The sequence below is a fragment of the Lithobates pipiens genome, unplaced genomic scaffold (genome assembly GCF_037356315.1).
Source record: "Lithobates pipiens isolate NorthernLeopardFrog02 unplaced genomic scaffold, aLitPip1_a1.2 Scaffold_8, whole genome shotgun sequence".
Taxonomy (NCBI): domain Eukaryota; kingdom Metazoa; phylum Chordata; class Amphibia; order Anura; family Ranidae; genus Lithobates; species Lithobates pipiens.
In genome coordinates, this window is record NW_027507903.1 from 503075380 (window position 1) to 503101737 (window position 26358).

The following is a 26358-nucleotide window of genomic DNA, read 5'->3' on the forward strand; positions in this document are numbered from 1 at the left end:
CAGCTGCCTACCACCCCATGTAATCATCATCATACCCCCTGTACCCCACTGTAAGCTGCCTACCACTCCACGTCATCATCATCCCCCCCTGTACCCCACTGTCAGCTGCCTACCACCCCACATCATCATCATCCCCCCTGCACCCTTACTGTCAGCTGTCTACCACCCCACGTCATCATCACCCCTTCCCCCTGAACCCCACTGTCAGCTGCCTACCACCCCACATCATCATCTCCCCCCTGTACCCCACTGTCAGTTGCCCACAACCCCACATCATCACCCCCCCCTGTACCCCACTGCCGACATACCACTCATCAACATCCCCATCATCCCTCTGTATTCCACCTCTGGCATGCCCATACCCCATCACCTGTCATCATTCTCATCTTAATCCCTCCTGGTACCCCACTGTCAGCTGCCTACCACCCCACATAATCATCATCATCCCCCCCTGTACCCCACTGTAAGCTGCCTACCACCCCACATCATCATCATCCCCCCTGTACCCCACTGTCAGCTGCCTACCACCCCATGTCATCATCACCCCTCCCCCCTGAACACCACTGTCAGCTGCCTACCACCCCACATCATCATCATCTCCCCCCTGTACCCCACTGTCAGCTGCCTACCACCCCACGTCATCATCATCCCCTCCCTGTACCCAACTGTCAGCTGCCTACCACCCCACATCATCATCTCCCCCCTGTACCCCACTGTCAGCTGCCTACCACCCCATATCATCGTATCCCCCCTGTACCCCACTGTCAGCTGCCTACCACCCCACATCATCCTCATCACCCCCCTTTACCCCACTGTCAGCTGCCTACCATCCCACATCATCATCACCCCCCCCTGTACCCCACTGCCGACATCCCACTCATTAACATCACCACCATCCCTCTGTATTCCACCTCTGGCATGGCACCACCCCATCACCTGTCATCATTCTCATCATAATGCCTCCTGGTACCCCACTGTCAGCTGCCTACCACCCCACGTAATCATCATCATCCCTCCCTGTACCCCACTGTAAGCTGCCTACCACTCCACATCATCATCATCCCCCCTGTACCCCATTGTCAGCTGCCTACCACCCCACGTCATCATCACCACTCCCCCCCTGAACAACATTGTCAGCTGCCTACCACCCCACATCATCATCATCTCCCCCCTGTACCCCACTGTCAGCTGCCTACCACCCCACGTCATCATCATCCCCTCCCTGTACCCCATTGTCAGCTGCCTACCACCCCACGTCATCATCACCCCTCCCCCCTGAACACCACTGTCAGCTGCCTACCAACCCACATCATCATCATCTCCTCCCTGTACCCCACTGTAAGCTTCCTCCCACCCCACGTCATCATCATCCCCCCTGTACCCCACTGTAAGCTGCGTACCACCCCACGTCATCATCCTCCCTCCCTGTACCCCACTGTAAGCTGCCTACCACTCCACGTCATCATCATCCCCCCTGTACCCCATTGTCAGCTGCCTACCACCCCACGTCATCATCACCACTCCCCCCTGAACAACATTGTCAGCTGCCTACCACCCCACATCATCATCATCATCATCTCCCCCCTGTACCCCACTGTCAGCTGCCTACCACCCCACGTCATCATCATCCCCTCCCTGTACCCCATTATCAGCTGCCTACCACCCCACGTCATCATCACCCCCCCCCCTGAACACCACTGTCAGCTGCCTACCAACCCACATCATCATCATCTCCCCCCTGTACCCCACTGTAAGCTTCCTCCCACCCCACGTCATCATCATCATCCCCCCTGTACCCCACTGTAAGCTGCGTACCACCCCACGTCATCATCATCCCTCCCTGTACCCCACTGTTAGCTGCCTACCACCCCACATCATCATCCTCCCGTACCACACTGTCAGCTGCCTACCACCCCACCTCATCTTCTTCTCCCCCCTGTACCCCACTGTCAACTGCCTACCACCCCACATCATCATCATCACCCCCCTGTACCCCACTGTCAGCTGCCTACCACCCCACATCATCATCACCCCTCCGTACCCCACTGCCGACATCCCACTCATCAACATCCCCATCATCCCTCTGTATCCCACCTCTGGCATCCCACCAACCCATCACATGTCATCATTCTCATCTTAATCCCTCCTGGTACCCCACTGTCAGCTTCCTTCCACCCCACCCCCTGCCATCATCATCCCCCCATACCCCAGCCCTGACATCCTACCACCCTGCCTCCTGTCATCATCATCCCCATGTAACCCACCCCTAGCATCCATCACCCTACCCCTGTTATCATCATCATCTTCATCCCCTGTACCCCACTGTCAGCTGCCTACCACCCCACCTCATCATCATCCCCCCTGTACCCCACTGTTGACATCCTACCACCGCCTCATGTCATCAACATCCTCATCATCTCTGTACCCCACCTCTGGCATACTACCACCCTACCTCCTGTCATTATCATCTTCATTCCTCCTGTACCCCACCTCTGGCATCCTATCATTCTACCCCCTATCATGATAGGGGAGATATGATCTCAGCCTCTCCCCAATACTGCCATCATCACCCCAAACTACATCCTGTCATCCAACCAAATGTACTCCAACAGTTGCATCACACACCATAATACTGCCCTGCCACCCAGTGAGCAAACAGTGAGTGATAATAATAAGCAGTAACCCATAGCAACCAATCAGTAAGCAGTAATAATGTGCAGTAACCTCTAGCAATCCACCAGTAGGCGCCAATAATGTGCAGTAACATCTAGCAACCAATGATTAAGCGGTAATGACATGCAGTAACCTCTACCAACCAATGAGTAGGCTGTAATGATGTGCAGTAACCTCTAGCAACCCATCAGTGAGCGGTAGTAAAGGTGTAGTAACCTCTAGCAATCCATCAGTGAGCTGTAATAACCTGCAATACCTTCTAGCAACCAATCAGTAAGAAGAAAGGATATGCAGTGACCTCTAGCAACCAATCAGTGAACCTGGAGTAATCAGTGAGTGTGAACTAGATCGTTATGTTTACATTATTAAAGTTTTTTTTAGATAAGTCTATGTGCATTTGTTTTTTTGGGATGTTGGGATGGAAAGCGAAAATGCTAGGGGTGGGGGCCAGGAAAATGTTTGAATTATTTTTCCCATTATGGGCATGAGTGGGGCCTCATGTCTACGATTTGCCTAAGGCCTCACAAAGCCTAGAGCCGCCTCTGTACAGCTGCAAGTGTTTTTGGGTATGTCTCTACCAGTTTTGCACATCTAGAGAGAGAAACTGTCCACCTACTGCTCTGCCAATACATACAAACTGGCAGCACAGAACCTTTACACCTACTGTGGTGTTTTGCAGAAGTATTCTTAACTCATGCCGTGTACACACGATTGGAATTTCGGCCAGCAAAAGACCAATGAGAGCTTTTCATTGGAAAATTTGACCGTGTGTATGCTCCATCAGAATTTAGCTGGCCGAATTCTCGCCAGCAAAGATTAGAGATAATGTTCTCAATTTTTCAGATGGAAAAACTTTCTATCGGAAATTCCAATCGTGTGTATGCAATTGCGATGCGCAAAAACTCATGCATGCTCAGATTCAACTATGAGATGGAAGCTATTGGCTACTGGGTATTGAACTTCCTTTTTCTAGTTCCGTCATACGTGTTGTACATCACCACATTCTTGACAGTCGGAATTTGGTGTGACCGTGTGTATGCAAGACAGCTTGAGCAAAATCCCATCGGAAATCTGTCGGGAAAACCATCAAAGCTATTTCCGACCAAAATTCTGATGTGCACCCGGCATTAGTGTTATGTGACTACAACACTTTCACTCCTCCTAGAAGGCAAACTGGATCATATGACCTAACTTTTCACAAGTTGATTTTTTTAAATTTACAATTAAATTCCAGGCTAAGATCATTTCTCTCCCCCCCCCCCCCCCCCCCCACTCTCTAACCCATCCTTATAGTCAATACCCCCCTTACCCTGTGAAACCAGATATGCTCATCTAAGTCCCCATCCAGGTTCCTAGCTACTGCCAATTGCAGGTCACTGCAAATCCGGCAACGCCAATGGAGCCAGAGTTTACTGGTTACCTTTCAACCCTGTGATGCCTTTGTCCTCTTCTGGAACCTGAGAGGATCCCATCCACTGGATAACCATAGAAATAGGTGCCTGGGGTCACCTCAGAAGTGCCCCTTGAAAAAAGGAGAACATTTTGGACTATCCCGGTACCTCAAGGACATAGACAAGGATATGTATAGTTTTATATAAAAGAAATATAAGAATATATAGAATATAAAAACATTGTGTGACAAAAGCACGTTGACAAAATAGTTAGATACAAATTGATAATTACAGCCTTGTATGCTACTTCAAACGATTATACAAAGAATGAACTGAAGGTGACCCCCAATGTGGAAGTGAGGTATCAAATATGATGCGTCTTGGCGATTGTTCTTGCATCATATTTGATACCCCACTTCAACACTGGAGGTCACCTTCATTTCATTCTTTGTTTCAAGGCAATACCATGAAAAGAAAACCTTGTTTGTCCTTAACCTCTTGACACCGACGTCATGCAAATTTGTGGCCTCTCAGGGGGTGGGCATATTTGCGTACTGCATTGCACACACAGCTGTGCTGAGAGCACATGGCCTGTCTGCTCCTGAACAGTTGCAGTTGGCTAACAGAAGCTCCCAATCGCTGCTCTGCTGAGAGCCATTCCTACTGTGCATGCGTGAGTCGCACTGCGATTTATGAATGGTCCCACTGACTTCCGAGACCTGTGTGTCTCCCAGATGGCAGTGGGGGGGGGGGGGGGGGAAGAGGAGGAGGAGTAGCAAATTATATAGGTCGCCATGGCGCCCTTACATGGAAAAGGGAGCGGATACCTGTTTTTGACAGGTATCCGCTCACCCCACCAAAAAGGCCAAATGTGGCACCTGCGGGGGGGGGGGGGGGGGGAGCAGATAAGTGGAGCTTCTACATTTGAGTGGAACTCCATTTTAAGTATAGTTATGGGGACATCAGAACTTCTCTCTTATAGGCCCATATCCATATAAATACTGTAGCATTCACCTACACACACTGTGACAGTAGGAGATGCTGTCACTGCAAAATTGGTAATTTGGGTGACACGGGGTGTGCACATTTGCTTGGTGCAAGACTGCAGAGCATAAATGTGGACTGGAGAAGACTGCTTTCGCAGCTTTCTCCTGGTCTTGGTATTCTGGTATGGGGCTCCGTAGTTTGGAGATTCCATAGTGTCTTGGGTGGGACTGGATCTCCAACCCTGTGTCCAGATTTTGTAGATAACCAGCAGGATGTGTGCTCAGCCCTTATAATGAGTTTATGGGAATACCTCATGGCTCCCAGTTGGAGACTGTGCCACACTAAAGCCCCATACACACGATCGGACTTTGTACAAACTTTCCCGTAGACTTTTGTACAAAGGGTGTTGGCCGTAAGTTTGTATTGCATACACACGATCTGACTTTTTAGGCAACAAACATGAACGTAGTGACGTTTCAACATACTGAGGACACTTCAAAAGAGGAAGTTCAATTACTCCAGCGTCACCTTTGGTCAACTTTTATATTGTTGTCTGATCTTTTACATTGGTTCTGAGCATGCGTGTTTGTACTTTGTACAAAAGTCTGATGGTTTTGTGTACACACGATTGGACTTTGCTCCATCGGACTTATGTTGTCAAAAAGTTTGTCCGTTCGCACAGCCAACAAAAGTCCGATGAAAACGAAAAAGTTTGTCTGATGGAGCGTACATACGATCGGATGTTGCCTCAAAACAGCTAATTTGCATGTTTGTTGTCAAAAAGTCAGATCGTGTGTACAGGCCTTAAGAGACAGGAGGTCTCCAGGAGTCAGAGGGGCTGCAGGAGGCAGCCAGAACATGAGCAAGAGCCAGTGAAACGACCTCAAGACTAAGGCCAGAGCGGAGCTGTGAGCACCAAAGTAAAGCCATCCACAATGAAGAATCCTGTGGTCTGGGTGACCAGTATAAGGAGAAGAGGTGCTGCTAAAGAGAGCCAGGTGGGCTAGCATTTTCCATCATGCTGCTGGAGAATAACCCCTGCGTAGGAAACCTTTATTTTATGGACTTTTATTTGCCTTTTTAATAAAAATGGGCTATCATGCCCTAAAATATAGCTCCTGACTGGCTTGAATCACTGTCAAAAGCATCTAGGAGAGAAAATGGTCCCCTGTGTTACAACACATATATACATATATGTTTTTGTAATTTCTCTTGGTTTTGTGTACAAAGGGATAGAAGCAGGTCTCATCGAGCCTTAAGCCCCTTTCACACTTTTGGAACATTCAGGTCCGCCAGTCAGTTTTGTCGGCGGACCTGAACGGGCGCTCCATGTGACATGTCCGCTGACATCCGACCCGGTCCGATCCGCTAAAATCAGATGGATGGCCCTACGTTGGCATCCATCCCTATCAGATCGGGTGAGATCTGATGAAAACGGACATGCTGTCCGTTTTCATCCGATCTCTCCATTGCAAGCAGCGGCGCTCGACAAGCCCCTCTCCGCTCAGTGAGCAGAGAGGTACCTGTCATCCACCAGTTCAGCAGAGATCAACGGAGAGATTTCCCACTGAGCTGGCGGACTTAGTGGCAGCGGATCCGCCTGGTGTGAATGAGGCCTTACAACTGGGACTTATGGGGGCATTCCGGATTTATATTTCTGTAATGTACCGATGACAAATGGCCCCCTATCATACTCTTTTACATAGAAATAAGTTGATTTACATAGAAATCAGCCCATGGAGAACAGACATTTACAAGCAGCCCTATAAATAGCTGTCTATAAATATATTAATGCCTGCAGCCCTGTGTGCCAGGATCACAGGGAGCCAGTGTTGTGTTTATCACACTGTAATAGCTTTTCATCAATAATTCATCAGACATTCTGTGTCTGGCAAGAAGAAGGCAGGCCAGCTCCCAGGGGCCACACATGAGGGTCTCTTGGGGCCCAGTGGTTGTCTGCAGTTGGTACACAGGGGGGCACAATGGGCCCATTATCAGTCAGCAGACAGCTCCCTTTGTGTCTCTGGGTGACACATTCAGCATCTGGGCCGGAAGTGACGTACGAATGTGAAAGTGGTCTATCCCCGTCCGCCGCACAGCTGGAGATGGAGCGCTTGTACAGGTAGTAGCCCCGCCCCCTGGTTTCCGCCGCCCGGGCTGCTAGTGCTGTTGCTGACGGCTCTCAGCGGAATGGCCGGGCGGACGGACCGGGCTCCGCTGCTCGACTGGGCCGAGGGGCCTGGGGTGAGTCCTGCCCCAGAGCAAGAGCAGGTGGACAAGTGGCCTAAGAAGTATGGTGCCAGCTGGAGGAGACTGCCGCCCGGAGAGCTCTCCCCTCTGCCTCAGCTGGAGGACGACCATATCGTGGCTGTGTTTGTGGTCACATTCGATCCCAGGAGCGGTGAGTGGAGAGGGGGAGAGGGGAAGAAGGGGATCAATATGGGCCTGCAATGGATGGCTAAGGGGAGACATACATCATTTTCTATGTTTGTGTGTCTCTATATCTCTAATAAGTGTCTGTTATTTTATATGTGTGTATTACATTTATATAAATGAATATATTTTATTCACAAAGAATTAAAAAAAATTACTATATAGTGATGAGCCATAACTTTATGATCACCCACCTACTACTGAGTAGGTGCCCTTTTACTGCCAAAACATGCCTGAGCCGCCAACGCATGGACCCCACTAGACCTCTGAAGGTATGCCACCAGGCTGTCAGCAGATCCTTTAAGTTACAAGGTGAGGCCTCCATGGATTGGACTTGTTTTTCCATTACATCCCACAGATTCTTGATTGAATTGAGATCTGGAGAATTTGGAGGCCAAGTCAACACCTCAACCATATGTTCCCCAAACTTCTTGAACCATTTTTGCATTGTGGCAGGGTGCATTGTACTACTACAAGAGGCCACTGCTATCCATTTCAATAAAGGGATGTAGTTGGTCAGCAAGCATGTTGCAACACAGTACAACCCGCATCACCGGCTGGTGCTGTGAATAAAGATTAAAGGGGTTGTTAACCCTCTGCATTTTTCACCTTAATGCATTAAGGTAAAAAACCTTCTTTACTGCACCAGCGCCCCCTTATACTTACCTGAGCCTCCTAATTCCTGCAGAGGGAATGAACAGACCAGCCCCGGACAGTGTCTCGTGTCCTGATTGGATAGATTGATAGCAGCGCAGCCATTGGCTCCCGCTGCTGTCAGTCAAATCCAATGACGCAAGCGGAGAGATGCTGATTGACAGTCAGCCGATCTGTGATAACTGAGCCATTGGTGGTGTTTGATCGCTCGGTTCTCAGTGCAGAGGTGCTGCATCCATTTAGGTATGTATAATGGGGGGGGGGGACCCTTCTCTTTTAAGTCAGCAGCTGTCAACTTTTAATAAACAGACGCTCACCTGTTCCATAGTCCAGCGATGCAGCTGCTGAAACCTCAGTCCTTTCCCTCTCTGTGGCGCCGTCATTGCAAGTGTGGGCACCTGGCTGTGACAGCTTGTGGCTTCACAGCTGGATGCGTGAGTTGCGCTGCGTGTTCTCAGTGGCCAGGCAATCTTCTGGGACCTTTGATGTGTCCCAAGAGGAGTTCCTAGGTGGCAGACTATGAGCCTGTCAAAACTGGGCCCCTCCCCCCCCAAATGTGGCATGCAAGGGTAGTGAGGAGTGTGTAAAGCCAAAGTTCCACTTTTTGGGTGGGAACTCATCTTTAATGTGATGTCACCTTGTTGCATTTTTTCAAAGCAATTTTATCTTTGCATACAGAGGGACTAGAAAGCTATATACTTACCTGATCATCTGCTCCCCCCCACAATCCAATGGACTGTTCCAGATGTCTTCATGTCTAGAGCAGGTCTATGGGCATGGTGAGGTCAGAAACAGTGCACCGCACAAAACCACTATATCTGGGGGCAAGAGCCACAGGGACCAGTCTTGTGCTGGGAGGATTAGGTAAGTACCGTATTTACCGGCGTATAACACCCACCCTTTTCCCCTTAAAATCAGGGGAAAATCGTGGGTGCGTGTTATACGCCGCTCTCCCGCTGATTGTGGGGAAAGGATCGAGCAGAGCCGAGATACACAAAGCCGAAGTACACTCGGCTTTACTCGGCTCCTCTCGCTGTCCCGCCCACCTCCACTGATTGCGAGGAAAAAAAAAAGCAAAAGGATGGCTGGTTATTTGTAATGCATCATCACTGTTGCCTTAACGGCGCATCCAAAACTTTTTTTAAGTTTTGGATGGAGTGACGTATGGTTAGGTTTTTTTATTTTTTTTATTTTAAGGCCTCTTTGACACTGGTGCATTTTGCTGTGCTTTGCCAGGGAGACAAACGTATATAAAAACTATTCCCCATAATATCTTGTGTAACTGCTCACACTGCACTTGTGCTGCTTTATGAAAAGTCCTGTGTGCTGCATCTTTGAAGTTTTTCAAAAGCGCACCAAAAAGGCATCTGTTTTATTGGACAATAGGAACGCATCAAAGGCGCATTAGTGTGAAAGGGCCCTAATGTTGATTGTATCAGAGATATTTCCTTTCCATTGTCACCAATAAAGGAAATGAGGGGAAATCCAAAACTTTAAATTTGTCCCCAAAACAGCAGGTGCGCTTTACGTGGTGTGCTGCTTTCTGGTGTATTTCAGAGGGAAAGGAGTTTGACCAACAGCTCTGATGAATAAGCATCTGGCTATAATACCTGAATGGCTCGAGGTCCAGTGTCCCTGCTAATGTACCTTGTCTCAGAGACATGCCGTTTCTTAGCAGGCTACAGCCTAGCGGAGATTGTACACAGACAGACAGAATGTTTGTTTGGTAATCTGCAGTACGTAAGTCATTATTTCCTCCCAGCTGTTAACGAGCGTAAGTGAAACTGTATACTGACCTCAAAAAGGAACTGGTGAGTCTATCTTCTCTGCAACCAAGGCTTCTCTTCATCCCTGCTTATTATGGGCTCAAGAACCCAGCTAAACGTTCTACCATTATTTTGGATCAGAGACCAGCAACTGTCTGAACTGGGCTGCTTTGGCCAATGACAAGTCTTTTGTGCTTGCACATGCTTATTCCCGCTATCCACTAAATATCATGCAGTTCAGGAGTCCCAATTTCCTGGACACAAGAATTATGCAATTCTCTGCAGACAGGCCAAATTTGCATGCACACGATCAGAAGATTTGCAGCAAATGGTTGGGTTTTCACAGTTTGCAGATCAGTGTCAGATTTACAAGTCCACCCTTTTAAAATAGATGGACACAGCCTAAGGCAGCCCTCATAGGGCACAGTGGGGGCAACACTAATTGTAAAACGTCCGTCCGTACCAGACCTTCTGTCCTCCATGCAGCTCAGCCTGGTTATCCACAGACTCGGCAATACTGTGCTTGTCACATAGGCAGGCACAGTGGCCAAGCCTTTAGGGCCAGTTCACATCACATGCAGTCCAGTGCAATTTTTTTTTTTCTGCATCAAAAAAAAACCACACTGGTATGCATTTGATGTGAACTGGCCCTAACCCTACGTTCACACCTATGCGTTTTTTGTGAGATTTGCAGAAACGCTCTACAGTAATTTAACATGGTTTACTAGTTCACATCTTTGCGTTGTGTCTGCTGCAATTTTGGAAAGGGTGGGGATTTTTTTTCCCCCTGATTTGCGGCTAATAGACTTAAATGGAGCTTTACCAGAAATGCACGTGGTGCATTTTTGATGGGTTTTGCGGTTCTTATTTTACCACTGTTCATAGCTGGGTGCTAGGCAGGGGTCGGGAAGCCAGCAGCAGTGTCCTTAAAAACTGATGAGTCATCAACTGTCAGCGGAGTTCCCACTGAAAGCTGAATGTAAAATAAAAAATTGCTGGCAAAAAATTCAGAAAACAGGGCATGGGATCCCCCTCCCTTCGGGTCTAGTATGGATTCGGAGGGGGCCACCACGCCAAAAAACCCAGCGTGGGGTCCCTCTAAAAATCTATACCAGACTCTTATCCGAGCATGCCACCCCGCATGCCCCCCGAACCATACCAGGCCAACGCCCTCAACATGGGTGCTTTGGGGCAGGGAGGGCTCTGTGCCCCCACCCCAAAGCACATTGCCCCCATGTTGAGGACAAGGGCCTCTTCCCGACAATCCTAGCCGTTTGTTGTCAGGGTCTATGGGCGGGGGGGGCAGGGCTTATCGTAATTTCGAAGCCCCCTTTAACAAGTGGACCCACAGATGCTGGCCCCGCACCTTATATGAATGGGTATCGAGTACATCTTACCCCTACCCATTCACCAAAAAAGCAGTAAAAAAAAAAATCTCTAGCATCTTCTTTCTCCCTTCCTTTTTTTTTTTTTTTTTTTCTTTCTCCCTTCCTTCACTGAGTGGACTGACTGAGTACAGAGAGATAGCTGTTCTTAATCACTAGGAACAGTCTCTCGTGCATGAAATGACGTAAAGGTAGGTCGTTTCGCGCAATAGGGCTGCCCTGTTGAGAGATCTATCTCTTCTACATACATACGCGGTGGGCGGTCCTTAAGTGGTTAAGATAAACTTTCTGTCTTTATAAAATGGGAAGTGCATATCTATGCTACAGCACAGTGAAGGGCTCAGTTTTGTCTATGTGACTGATGTGAGGCCATTTCTGAGAAAATGGGTCAGTCCATGCTGTGAAATATTCAACAAAGCTGTGAAATTTTACAGCACAAAGAAGTCAATGAGCTCCTCTTCTCTGGCTAACATTCCATTACAGCTGCTTAAAATGGAAAAACTGTTGAGAAACAAACTTCACTCAAATAGCATGATTGTTCGCATTATTAATTGTCATATTGGAGTACAGAAAGTTCCCCTTTCCATAAAAACAAAAAACTCCACCATAATACAGCCAAGGCAAAAATATGACATAATGTTGGGCTGCAAATAACATTGTGTTTGACATGTATTATAGACCGTAAAAAGACTTTTTTCATTCAGGCATTTCTTTTCTGTGACATAAAAGAATCAACAGAAAAGGAGCAAAGCTGGCTGTATAATTACAAAACATGTTCGGGTTTAAAATAAGAGTTCTACATTTATGCCATCTATATATGAAATACATTAAAATATATGCTGCAATACTTTTCTTGATTCAGACGAAGAACATTTTTGGAAAGTACAAAAAATACCTGATCCTGTCATAAATGCAGTGTCCTTGTAGCTTCCTATGAGCTGAAAAGACTGTGTACAACAACCTTATGGCTCCATGCACACTGAAGCTCAAAAAAGCTTTTTCTGGACGCCAGGATGCTGGCAGAAAACGCTGGTTGAAAAACCTGCAGTGCTTATAACAGCGTTTTGTACTAGCCTTTATGAGCATTAGCGTTAATGGGCGTTTTTAACAAAAATACACAGAGGACACTCCAAAAATCCCACAATGCATTGAAAAAATAGAACACCGAACACTAATGCGTGTTCATGAGCGTTTATCGGCGTTTGTAGTTTTTTGGCGGTGAAAAACATCACTTTGAACGCAAATTTCTGGCGTTCAGAAAAAAGCCCATAAACTCCTCTGCTCATAAAAGCTAAAAAACGTCCATGTGTGCATGGACACATAGGCTAACAGAGTGGAGTTTATGGGCTTTTAAAAAAAATGCCCAAACTCTAAAAAAAAAAAAAATGCAGTTTATGAGCTCCAGTGTGCATGGAGCCTATCAGTAATTGTAAATGACTAACCTCCCTCCCATGTAATGGCAAATTTGTTTTGTTAGGGATAGCTCTAGGTTTATTGTGTATCATAGTGCCCATTATCTGCTTGATCTAAAACTAATTTGGAGTTGGCTATTTCCAAACTTTAGCCTGACCCTTTAACAATGCTGTGCACCACAACGCATAGTACAATTTTTGTGGTGTGTTGGCTCTACTGTATAATGCATTGGGGTACTATTTACATGTTTTTAGTTGGACCCAAGTCGATCGATGGAGGTGCAAATGTAAACTGTGAAGAGACAGGTATGTTTTAGTGCAGAAGGAATGTAGCATGTCTCTCTTGCAATGAATGGTCTTCTTGCTTTCAGTTTTAAACCCCCCCCCCCCCTTTTTAGTTTTGCGTCAACGCCTGAAAGACCCCCATGGGTTCTTCATAGCTCCCCTTGAACACTTCTGATGTTTAGGCTGGCTCATAAAGTCCAGATTAATTTGCAGATGAACCCACATATAGGCAGGTGGAAAAGACACTTGGCACCTGTTCATACATAAACAGGCAATATAATGCTCGACAAATGGATGTGCATTGCCTTCCATTGGTGTGGAGATAGATAGATAGATAGATACATTTTTATTTTTTTGCATTGGTGGGCAGGGCCGAGCTGTGCTCCATGTGTGTGAATGGACACAGCAGTGGCTCGGGAGCTCCCATAGCAAGCTGCTTGCTATGTGGGCAGGAGAGAGGGGCCAGGAGCGCCAGCAGAGGACCCGTAGAGAAGAGGAACGGGGCTGATCTGCAAAATTGTTTATTTATAAAAAAATAAAATAAAACCTAGTTTTTGTTCGGTTCAGCGGGGACCTGCCAAGACTCGAAACATTTACGGTCAGGCTGAATATACCCAAGTCGATCCATTAATCTTCTTGGGTACAACCAGCATGTTGGATTTTTCAGCATGTGATTATTGCCAGCGGCTATAGCCACTAGCAATAATTGCAGTGTTCTTCCAGCCGGCACAGCTCAGCTCCCTGACCCCCCCCCCCCCCCCCCCCCCCTTGCTGGGAGAACAAAATAGCTCTGCACAAGGGATTCCCACCATCAACACTGACTGTGTTGGAGGAATTGAGTGATTTTTCTTTACTGCAACCGCTGGTTAAAGAAAATTGGCACATCTATGCCTTGCTTTACTGATAGGTACCTTGTTTAGGGAAGGAGCAGCAGAAAACTAAAAATGATGTGTTGGAACAGGTGTGTGTCTGCAGGAAAGGAAAGGGAGGTCGGGGGCAGGGCCTGGCTGAACAGAATTCCAGCCCAAACTGTTCAATCGGCATTTATCTACTTGCCTGGAGTCAAGTACAGGGGCAGATGATGTAAAACCCATTCAATGAACAGCCTTCTGTGTTATCTTGTTTATTTAACATGTCAGAATAAATCCTGTAATTGTCCCCCATAGTGTGGAGAGGTGCTGTGCCTCCCCATCTGTCAGGGTGTGTCATGGTACACGTGTTGCCTGTCTTGTGACTTGTTCTACCTGTCCTTATCAGCTGTGTGAAGTTGGCACCCCATGTTTGTAAAACCTGAATAAAAATATACCATTCGTTTGTGCCGCGTTTGTGCTGATTTGTGCCGCAAAAATTAGCGTTTGTGCCGGTTCGGTTTCTGAGATATTAAACATTCAATTTAATGCAAGCCCCGCCCACTTTGCACCCCACGTTGCTGAATTTAAAAAACAAACGCGCCATTTGTTTGTGCCGCGTTTGTGCTGGTTTGTGCTGCAAAAATAAATGTTTGTGCCGCTTTGGTTGCGGAGATATTGTGCGTTATAGTTGCTGAAACCCCGCCCACTTTGCACCCCACGTTACCGAAATTGAAAAACGAACGCGCCATTCGTTTGTGCCGCGTTTGTGCTGGTTTGTGCTGCAAAAATAAACGTTTGTGCCGCTTTGGTTGCAGAGATATTGTGCGTTATATGTTGTGAAACCCCGCCCACTTTGCACCCCACGTTACCAAAATTGAAAAACGAACGTGCCATTCGTTTGTGCCGTGTTTGTGCTGGTTTGTGCTGCAAAAATAAACGTTTGTGCCGCTTTGGTTGCAGAGATATTGTGCGTTATAGTTGCTGAAACCCCGCCCACTTTGCACCCCACGTTACCGAATTTGAAAAACGAACGCGCCATTCGTTTGTGCCGCGTTTGTGCTGGTTTGTGCTGCAAAAATAAACGTTTGTGCCGCTTTGGTTGCGGAGATATTGTGCGTTATAGTTGCTGAACCCCCGCCCACTTTGCACCCCACGTTACCAAAATTGAAAAACGAACGTGCCATTCCTTTGTGCCGTGTTTGTGCTGGTTTGTGCTGCAAAAATAAACGTTTGTGCCGCTTTGGTTGCAGAGATATTGTGCGTTATAGTTGCTGAAACCCCGCCCACTTTGCACCCCACGTTACCGAATTTGAAAAACGAACGCGCCATTCGTTTGTGCCGCGTTTGTGCTGGTTTGTGCTGCAAAAATAAACGTTTGTGCCGCTTTGGTTGCGGAGATATTGTGCGTTATAGTTGCTGAAACCCCGCCCACTTTGCACCCCACGTTACCGAAATTGAAAAACGAATGCGCCATGCGTTTGTGCCGCGTTTGTGCTGGTTTGTGCTGCAAAAATAAACGTTTGTGCCGCTTTGGTTGCAGAGATATAGTGCGTTATATGTTGTGAAACCCCGCCCACTTTGCACCCCACTTTACCGAAATTGAAAAACGAACGTGCCATTCGTTTGTGCCGCATTTGTGCTGGTTTGTGCTGCAAAAATAAACGTTTGTGCCGCTTTGGTTGTGGAGATATTGTGCGTTATAGTTGCTGAAACCCCGCCCACTCTGCACCCCACGTTACCGAATTTGAAAAACGAACGCGCCATTCGTTTGTGCCGCGTTTGTGCTGCAAAAATAAACGTTTGTGCCGCTTTGGTTGCGGAGATATTGTGCGTTATAGTTGCTGAAACCCCGCCCACTTTGCACCCCACTTTACCGAAATTGAAAAACGAATGCGCCATTCGTTTGTGCCGCATTTGTGCTGGTTTGTGCTGCAAAAATAAACGTTTGTGCCGCTTTGGTTGCAGAGATATTGTGCGTTATATGTTGTGAAACCCCGCCCACTTTGCACCCCACGTTACCGAAATTGAAAAACGAACGCGCCATTCGTTTGTGCCGCGTTTGTGCTGGTTTGTGCTGGAAAAATAAACGTTTGTGCCGCTTTGGTTGCGGAGATATTGTGTGTTATATGTTGTGAAACCCCGCCCACTTTACACCCCACGTTGCCGAATTTGAAAAACGAACGCGCCATTCGTTTGTGCCGCGTTTGTGCTGGTTTGTGCTGCAAAAATAAACGTTTGTGCCGCTTTGGTTGCGGAGATATTGTGTGTTATATGTTGTGAAACCCCGCCCACTTTACACCCCACGTTACCGAATTTGAAAAACAAACGTGCCATTCGTTTGTGCCGCGTTTGTGCTGGTTTGTGCTGGAAAAATAAACGTTTGTGCCGCTTTGGTTGCGGAGATATTGTGTGTTATATGTTGTGAAACCCCGCCCACTTTACACCCCACGTTGCCGAATTTGAAAAACTAACGCGCCATTCGTTTGTGCTGCGTTTGTGCTGGTTTGTGCTGCAAAAATAAACGTTTGTGCCACTTTGGTTGCGGAGATATTGTGTCTTATATGTTGTGAAACCCCGCCCACTTTGTAACCCATGTTACCGAATTTGAAAAAAAATGCGTCATTCGTTTGTGCCGCGTTTGTGCTGGTTTGTGCTACAAAAATAAACGTTTGTGCCGCTTTGGTTGCGGAGATATTGTGCGTTATATGTTGTGAAACCCTGCCCACTTTACACTCCACGTTACCGAATTTGAAAAACGAACGCGCCATTTGTTTGTGCCGCGTTTGTGCTGGTTTGTGCTGCAAAAATAAACGTTTGTGCCGCTTTGGTTGCCACCCCCACAGGGATCCCCCCCTTTCCGATTCTCTAGTGCTGAATGGAAGAACAGACAGGGAGGGGGCGGGCACAGATGGCTCTGGCTCTAGTGAGCCAGAGCAGTTGTCAATCAGGCGGCAGGGTGGATCTCGACAGTATTGTCAGGATCTGTACCGGCTGCAGCATTGATCTGCACTGGCAGGATATAGTGGGCAATGGCCCGCCACATGCACATGAGTTTTTTTGTCACAGGAGAACATACTAAATGTCACCTTGTGAACAAAAAGAGAACTAAGGCCAAAAAAAGTTGGGACATAGTTCTCTTTTAACATAAGTTTAAACCAGACGGTAACCAAGAAAAACATTACTCCAGCAGGAGAGAGAGGTTCGGAGTGGCCATCTACAACTTTCAAGCAAAAAAATGAAGAACTAAGCTTGCAGGTGGGAGATACAGTGCAGATATTTGATTTGTTCCTCCAAGTGAATCCTCTGTACCACCCTTCATATGTCTCAAAGTAGGGGATATTTGCAGCTGCACATACTCATCTGAAAGAAGTGCAGATGACGGAGGGGCGGAGTTACTACATGGCGCCAAGCAGCAGCGTGATGCTGTGAGCTCCTAGGCATTCCCCCTGAGCGAATATGCTAAGTGAGCCTGATTTTCCGTGTTAAATCTGATTTGTGCCCCCACCATGGTAGCTGCTTATCGGTCTGTTACGTGCTGCTATCCACCTGCTACCTACCCAGTTTCCGGATCTCAGCTGGTCAGTCGTCTGTCTCCCCACTGTCCCTGGTTGATCGACCCGCAGTGAGCCATCTACTGGGCGGCAGTGGAGTAGCATGGGTTGTCAGCACCCGGGTCAAGGCAAGTAATTTGCACCCCCTAACCTGCGGACTTTTAACACTCCCCGAGTCCCTTCAAATACAATAGCAGTGACCTACCTGATTCCTATACTGACCACTACACTAACCTACTTGATTAATTCCTTTACTGACCATTACACACTACACTGACCACTATACTATACTGTCCACTACACTGAGAACTACACTGACCACTATACTATACTGACCACTACACTACACTGACCACTATACTGTCCACTGCACTACACTGTCCACTACACTGACCACTATACTATACTGTCCTACATTACACTGACCACTACACTGTCCACTATACTGACTACTATACTGTCCACTACACTGACCGCTATACTGTCCGCTACACTATACTGACCACTACACTGATCACTAAACTATACTGTCCACTACACTGTTCACTAGGGATGAGCTTCGTGTTCGAGTCAAACATACATTCAACTCGAACATTGGCTGTTCGTCCGTTCGGCGAATACCCAATGTTATGGGCTGTTCGCGCCAAATTCGTGTGGCGCTCACGGCCCACAATGCACTGCGCCACCGCAGTGCATTGTTGGCTCATGATTGGCCAAGCATGCACTGTGACCCCGCATGCTTGGCCAATCACAGCGCCGACAGCAAGGAGAGCCATGATTGGCCACAGGCAGGATGTCTGTGGCCAATCATAGCTCAGGCTGTGTAGTACACGCCCCACACTATATAAGGCCGCCAGCGCGGCGGCCTTGTGTAGTGTATTGGCGTCTGTAGGAGTTAGTGGGTGTTCTGTATACCTTCAACACAGTATACACCGTTTATTATCGGCCGATTTTTCGTTCTTGCTCTTCTGTAGTGGTTGTTGTCTGCGTGCCCTGACCGCAGTATACACCATTATATCCACCTATATAGCTAGCTATATTTCTCTTTTTTTAATAGAGCTTGCAGTCAGTTGTAGGAGATTGTGCGTGCTGTCTGCGTGCCCTGACCGCAGTATACACGGTTATATCCACCTATATAGCTAGCTATCTTGCTCTTTTTAAATAAAACTTGCAGTCAGTTGTAGGAGATTGTGCGTGCTGTCTGCATGCTCTGAACGCAGTATACACCGTTATATCCACCTACATAGCTCTTCTCTAATTGAGCCATCTGCAGGAGTTAGTGGAAGTTGTGTGTGCCTCCAGCACAATATACACTACCCGAATGCTGCTTTTCCCATCTCTCTTCAGGCCATTACCATGTCTGGAAGGCCAACAGGGAGAGGCAGACAGACACGAGCCGATAAAAGAGGGAAAGCAGGCTCTGTGTCTAGAGACAACAGTGCTGGTCGTGGACGCGATGCATCGTCATCATCAGCACGTGGCCATGGGACACGCTTGTCCTTCTTTTCGGCAGCTGGACATGTTAAGCCGCAACATGCCGAAGACTTGGTAGAGTGGATGACCAAGCCCTCTTCATCCTCCTCATCCTCTCTCACCCAGGCTCAGGGTACTAGCAAAGAAGCTGCCAACCCATCGTCTTCCCGCCTCTCAATGTCATCATCAGTGACTCCTTCCCTTGACCCACCATGTCCTCCTGAGGAATCTCCTGAACTCTTTGAGCACAGTGTTGGGTACATGCTCCAGGAGGATGCCCAGTGTTTTGTAGGCTCTGATGATACTCAGCTAGAGGAAGGCAGTAGCGTGAGCGCAGAGAGAGGGGATGCTCAAGGACAGCAATCTGGCAGTCATGTTCCACAAGCTGCAGCATACTGCCAGGTTTGCTCCAGCGATGAAGAGGGAGGGGATGATGAGGGCACTGACTCCACGTGGGTGCCTGATAGGAGGGAGGAGGAGAAGGCACATGTCCAACGAGGCAGGATGCCCTCCGGGGGCCAGCTTAGTGGCAGCACACCGACTGAATCACACCGCAGAGCTCTGCCTGTGCAGGGCGCTGCCTCTGCGCGTTATTCTAAAAGTTCTTTGGTGTGGGCCTTTTTTGAGACGAGTGCATCAGATCGCACCGCTGCTATTTGCAACATATGTCTCAAGCGTATCTCGCGTGGCCAAAACATCAGCCGCTTGGGCACCATATGCTTGACCAGACATATGTTGACCTGCCATGTAGCTCGTTGGCAAGCGTACCTCAAAGACCCACACCAAAGAACAAAGCGGACCTCTCCTTGCTCCTCATCAGCTGGCATCTCCAACCCCACTAGACCTTCAGTCCTCTCTGAAACCTGCTCTGAGAGGAATGAAGGTGTAGAATTAGGTGTGTCACAGCCAAGTGCTTCCGGGCACTCTGCTAGCAGTACACCCACGTCCGATTATAGCAGGCAAATGTCCCTGCCCCAGCTGCTGGACCGTCGAAAGAAGTTCACTCCCAGCCATCCACATGCCCAGCGGTTGAATGCTAGCTTGGCTAAATTGCTAGCACTTCAACTGCTGCCTTTTCACTTGGTAGACTCGGCCCCCTTCCGTGAGTTTGTACAATGTGCGGTCCCTCAGTGGCAGGTCCCCAAACGCCACTTTTTCTCACGGAAGGCGATTCCGGCTCTCTCCCGGCATGTGTAAGGCAATGTCCTTGCCTCGCTAGACAGGGCGGTCAGCGGTAAGGTGCATATTACCGCTGACTCATGGTCCAGCAGGCATGGACAGGGACGTTACCTGTCTTTCACGGCCCATTGGGTCACTCTTCTGGCAGCTGGGAAGGATGCAGGACAAGGTGCAGTAGTGTTGGAGGTTGTTCCGCCACCACGCCTCCAAAATGCTACTACTGGTTGTGACACACCTCTCTCCTCCACTCCCTCCTCTTATTCTTCCTCCATGGCCTCTTCCAGTGCTCTGTCCTCAGAACCAGCGGTGCTCCGTAGGCGTTCCAGGGGCTACGCAAGTACGCAGGCAATACGATGCCATGCCGTGCTTGCGCTGGTTTGTTTGGGGGACAGGAGCCACACTGGGGCAGATGTTTTGTCAGCTCTGCAGGGGCAGGCCGAGAGGTGGTTGACGCCACGCCAGCTTAAGCCAGGAATGGTGGTTTTCGACAATGGCACCAACCTCCTCTCCGCCCTCTGACAAGGACAACTGACCCATGTGCCCTGTGTGGCTCACGTCCTTAACCTGGTGGTGCAGCGGTTCTTGGGCAGGTACCCGTGCATTTCCGCCGATCATTTAATGCCTGTGCTCGGCTGGCTGAGCTCCAAAAGGAGTTGAACCTGCCCAAGAACCAACTTATATGTGACATGCCCACCAGGTGGAACTCAACGTTGGCCATGCTGCAGTGGCTGCACAGGCAGCAGAGGGCCATCAATGAGTACCTGTGCGACTATGCCACCAGGACAGGGTCAGGGTAGCTCGGTTTTTTCTCACCACGCCAGTGGGGCATGATAAGGGATGCATGCACTGTCCTGTCACTGTTTTAGGACGCCACAAGGATGGTGAGCAGTGACAGTGCATGCATCAGTGACACTGTACCTCTTGTCCACCTCTTGGAGCATACGCTGCATGGAATAATGGACAGAGCACTTGAGGCAGAACAGAGGCAGGAAGAGGAGGACTTCCTTGCCTCTCAAGGCCCCCTTTATCAGGACAGTGTTCCTGCTGTGCCACCCATCACACAGGAGGAGGATGAGGAGGAGGAGGAGGATGATTGTGTCAGCATGGAGGTGGATGCTGGCACTCAGCATCAGCAGCAGTCTTGTAGGGATGATTTACAGTCCCAAGAAACCCGTGGACTTGTACGTGGCTGGGAGGAGGTAGCTGCAGATCATGTTGTCATTAGTGACCCAGAGGACTCCGGACCGAATGCCTCAGCTACCCTATGCTGCATGGCCTCCCTGATCTTGCAAAGCCTGCGGAAGGATCCTCGTATTCTTCGGATCAAGGAGAGGGACCATTACTGGCTGGCCACTCTCCTTGATCCACGGTACAAGGGTAAGGTTGCCGACCTTATCTTGCCGTCGCAGAGGGAGCAGAGGATGAGATATCTCCGGGAGGCCTTGCAGAAAGGTCTGTGCAACGCGTTCCCAGAGACTGGGAGGTTACAAACTCCTGGTCCTGGACAACGTGTTGCTGAGGCATCGGTCAGAAGGAGCGGTGGAGAAGGTGCGTTCAGACAATTTTTTAGTCCGCAGCCCCAAGGTATGATCGGTTCCAGCAACCATCGCCAGCGTCTGATTTACATGGTGCAGTAATACCTAGGGGTGGGGTCAGACTTGGACACCTTTCCCACCGAAAATCCTCTGGCTTACTGGGTCTTGAGGATGGATCACTGGCCAGAGCTTGCACAGTATGCAATTGAGCTACTAGCCTGTCCTGCATCCAGCGTTCTTTCGGAACACACCTTCAGTGCTGCTGGTGGCTTTGTTACCGATCACATGGTGCGCCTGTCCACCGACTCAGTTAATCGACTGACCTTCATCAAGATGAATCAGTCTTGGATCACCCACAGCTACCAAGCACCTGAAGCTGATGTAACCGAATAATTTTTTTTGAAATATCACATCCCTTCAAGACTACCTATGCTAATGCTGAGTGACTGTCCTGTTATGTTGATTGTCTATCCTCTTCCTCCTCCGCTGATATGTTGGAAGAACATTTTTGGTTCTGGGTGATGCCACCAGCCCAATTTTACAGCCCCTGTTTAACAGGGGCGTTTAATTACAATTTTTGATGCAATGCTTTGCAGCAGGGCTCATTCCTGCACCACAACTAGAGTACATGGGAGAGGTTGCAGTGTCGTGGCACCAGCACCAGTGCCTAAGGCCCAATTTTTCAGCCCCTGTTTAACAGGGGCATGTAATTACAATTCTTGATATAATAGTTCACAGGAGGGCCCGTTCCTGTGCCCACCCAGAGTAACTGTGAGGACTTATAGTGTTGTGGCACCAGCACCACAACCACCAAAGATCAATTTTTCTACCACTGTTCAACAATGGCATGTAATTACAATTCTTGATATAATCGTTCACAGCAGGGCGCTTCAGCGCCCACCAAGAGTCACTTTGAGGGCTTACAATGTTGTGACAACACCAACACCTTGTTCCGCCATTTCTGCAGAGCATATAGGGCAGGCCCCTACATTCAAACATCCAATTTACAAACATCTGCTACTTGCAAACGGAAGGAGACAACAGCAAGTGAGATGAAAAAAGATGTACGACAAAACAAATTATACAGGGGTGATAACTCTTCCCTATGTTTTCCAAAAAGCTTAAAAATAGTTTTTTTGACTGGAGCTACACTTTAAAAATGTACCAGTTGAAAATTACAAACAGATTCTACTTAACACAACAAACCTACACAGTCCCTGTCTTGTTTGCACCGCCTGTATACTGCTGTTCTGAGTATATAGGGCCTGGGGGCCACACGCATTTCCTTTTTGTAATATGGGTACGGGGTTCCCCTTAATATCCGTACAAGATCCAAAGGGGCTGGTAATGGGCGGGGGGGAGGGCTACCCATGCCATTTTTCTCAATGATTTTCATCCATATTGCCGGAACCAGATATAACATTAAAACCGCAAGCAGTTTTAAATGATGTTATTTCCGTTTAATGTCATTTTGTGCAGGGACTGTTCTAAACACGGGAAACACGTGGCACTTCACAGGCATACTACAGACACCCCCCAGGCACCATATTTAAAGGAATATTTCACTTTTTTTTCACTTTAATCGTTATTAAAATCAGTGCTCCCGCCAAAACGGCCATTTTTAAAAACATTTTAGGCATTGACCCATGTCCCCTGGGGCAGGAGCCAGGTCCCCAAACCCTTTTTAGGACAGTATCTTGCATATTAGCCATTAAAATTAGCACTTTTTATTTCAAACGTTCGAGTCCCATAGACTTCAATGGGGTTCTAACGTTCGTACGAATTTGCGGTCCGTTCGAAAGTTCTGATGCGAACCGAACTGGGGGGTGTTCGGCTCATCCCTAGTTTAAAGCATTTCTGTATGTTACTACAATGATTTTACATTCTGGCTACCCCTGAACAAAGGATGTATACAGTACATAGGGACATCAGTTATTAACACAACTAGTGTTGCCACCTGACCACTATATTAGGTTGATGTGCTAGTATTGCAAAAAAAATTGTTTGTATACACACAGCAAACACACGATCACCTATTCCAAATGTATTATTTTCACTGCAATTGAATACATTGCATAATTATTAATAATAAGTAAAATTAAAGATGTTAAAAATTAATTTACCCTGGATTCCCTGAGCTAGAATGAAACCATCAAGCAAAAAGTTGTTCGAGCTCCAATGCTGCCTTTTCCAGGGTATAGTATGAAGTGCAGTGCTCGGCACAGTGGGAGGAGCTTTACATTAAGGAAACCCAAGCTGAGTATAGGTTCTGTAAGTTCTGTATGTAAGATGTAGTAACAAGGTGTAAAGTCAGTGTGGTTTCACAACATATAACACACAATATCTCCGCAACCAAAGTGGCACAAACGTTTATTTTTGCAGCACAAACGTGGCACAAACGAATGGCGCGTTTGTTTTTCAAATTTGGTAACGTGGGGTGAAAAGTGGGCGGGATTTCACAATATATAGCGCACAATATCTCTGCAACCAAAGCGGCACAAACGTTTATTTTTGCAGCACAAACCAGCACAAACGCGGCACAAACGAATGGCGCGTTTGTTTTTCAAATTTGGTAACGTGGGGTGAAAAGTGGGCGGGATTTCACAACATATAACGCAAAATATCTCTGCAACCAAAGCGGCACAAACGTTTATTTTTGCAGCACAAACCAGCACAAACGCGGCACAAACGAATGGCGCGTTCGTTTTTCAATTTCGGTAACGTGGGGTGCAAAGTGGGCGGGGTTTCACAACATATAACGCACAATATCTCTGCAACCAAAGCGGCACAAACGTTTATTTTTGCAGCACAAACCAGCACAAACCCGGCACAAGCGAATGGCGCGTTTGTTTTTCAAATTCGGTAACGTGGGGTGTAAAGTGGGCGGGGTTTCACAACATATAACGCACTATATCTCCGCAACCAAAGCGGCACAAACGTTTATTTTTGCAGCACAAACCAGCACAAACGCGGCACAAACGAATGGCGCGTTCGTTTTTCAAATTCGGTAACGTGGGGTGCAAAGTGGGCGGGGTTTCACAACATATAACGCACTATATCTCCGCAACCAAAGCGGCACAAACGTTTATTTTTGCAGCACAAATCAGCACAAACGCGGCACAAACGAATGGCGCGTTCGTTTTTCAATTTCGGTAACGTGGGGTGCAAAGTGGGCGGGGTTTCAGCAACTATAACGCACAATATCTCCGCAACCAAAGCGGCACAAACGTTTATTTTTGCAGCACAAACCAGCACAAACGCGGCACAAACGAATGGCGCGTTCGTTTTTCAAATTCGGTAACGTGGTGTGCAAAGTGGGTGGGGTTTCAGCAACTATAACGCACAATATCTCCGCAACCAAAGCGGCACAAACGTTTATTTTTGCAGCACAAACCAGCACAAACGCGGCACAAACGAATGGCGCATTTGTTTTTCAAATTCGGTAACGTGGGGTGTAAAGTGGGCGGGGTTTCACAACATATAACGCACAATATCTCTGCAACCAAAGTGGCACAAACGTTTATTTTTGCAGCACAAACCAGCACAAACGCGGCACAAACGAATGGCGCGTTCGTTTTTCAATTTCGGTAACGTGGGGTGCAAAGTGGGCGGGGTTTCACAACATAAAACGCACTATATCTCCGCAACCAAAGCGGCACAAACGTTTATTTTTGCAGCACAAACCAGCACAAACGCGGCACAAATGAATGGCGCGTTCGTTTTTCAATTTCGGTAACGTGGGGTGCAAAGTGGGCGGGGTTTCAGCAACTATAACGCACAATATCTCCGCAACCAAAGCAGCACAAACGTTTATTTTTGCAGCACAAACCAGCACAAACGCGGCACAAACGAATGGCGCGTTCGTTTTTCAAATTCGGTAACGTGGGGTGCAAAGTGGGCGGGGTTTCAGCAACTATAACGCACAATATCTCCGCAACCAAAGCGGCACAAACGTTTATTTTTGCAGCACAAACCAGCACAAACGCGGCACAAACAAATGGCGCGTTTGTTTTTCAAATTCAGCAACGTGGGGTGCAAAGTGGGCGGGGCTTACATTAAATTGAATGTTTAATATCTCAGAAACCGAACCGGCACAAACGCTAATTTTTGCGGCACAAATCAGCACAAACGCGGCACAAACGAATGGTATATTTTTATTCAGGTTTTACAAACATGGGGTGCCAACTTCACACAGCTGTCCTTATCCCTTATCTGGCAGCTGTTTCCTATGAATGCAGCCGACTGGCCAGGAGGAGGTGGCCATACCTGGATCAAAGATCATACAACTCTGTCTTGCTGACAGTGACAAATCAAAGGGAATTGATTTTAGTTCTTTGTGTACATGTTCTAATTGTCAACTGTCATATCGGTTTGTCCTGGTAACGTGTTAAACAGCCTAGTTTTTATTTATGATGTACATGAACAGTAACCATATTTGCTTATATTCAGGATATGCTTCCGGATGAGAAATGCTGTGCAGTGACTGTACTTGACTAATATTCATTCTCAGTGCAAGCTTATTAGTCTTGCCAGACTGGTTGTAAACATACTCTGTGGATCTTATCTCAGCAGGCAAGATTGCTGGCTGTGCTTTTTGACCTTTAAAAGCAAAGGTGCATCTGTATATAAAATGTACTGTCCTTTCCCACAACCTACAGATTAGTCTAATGTCGCACTGAGGCAGTTTTCAGGCGTTCTAGCTCTCATGCCTCCCCATTGTGAACGCCCGAGTGCTGCACACTGGGGCGGTGCGCTTGCAGGACGGGGGGAAAAAGTCCTGCAA

General features: G+C 47.8%; 1 protein-coding gene across 2 annotated transcripts in view; it reads left to right on the forward strand.

Moving 5' to 3' along the window:
- The first annotated feature begins 7163 nt into the window (after positions 1 to 7163).
- DENND11 (DENN domain containing 11) overlaps positions 7164 to 26358 on the forward strand; it is a 42818-nt gene continuing 23623 nt past the window's right edge. For both annotated transcript variants that reach the window (XM_077469254.1, XM_077469253.1), the window contains exon 1: positions 7164 to 7452. In XM_077469254.1, the coding sequence (XP_077325380.1) occupies positions 7242 to 7452 (211 nt within the window). In that variant the 5' untranslated portion in view covers positions 7164 to 7241. The remainder of the gene's footprint in view (positions 7453 to 26358) is intronic.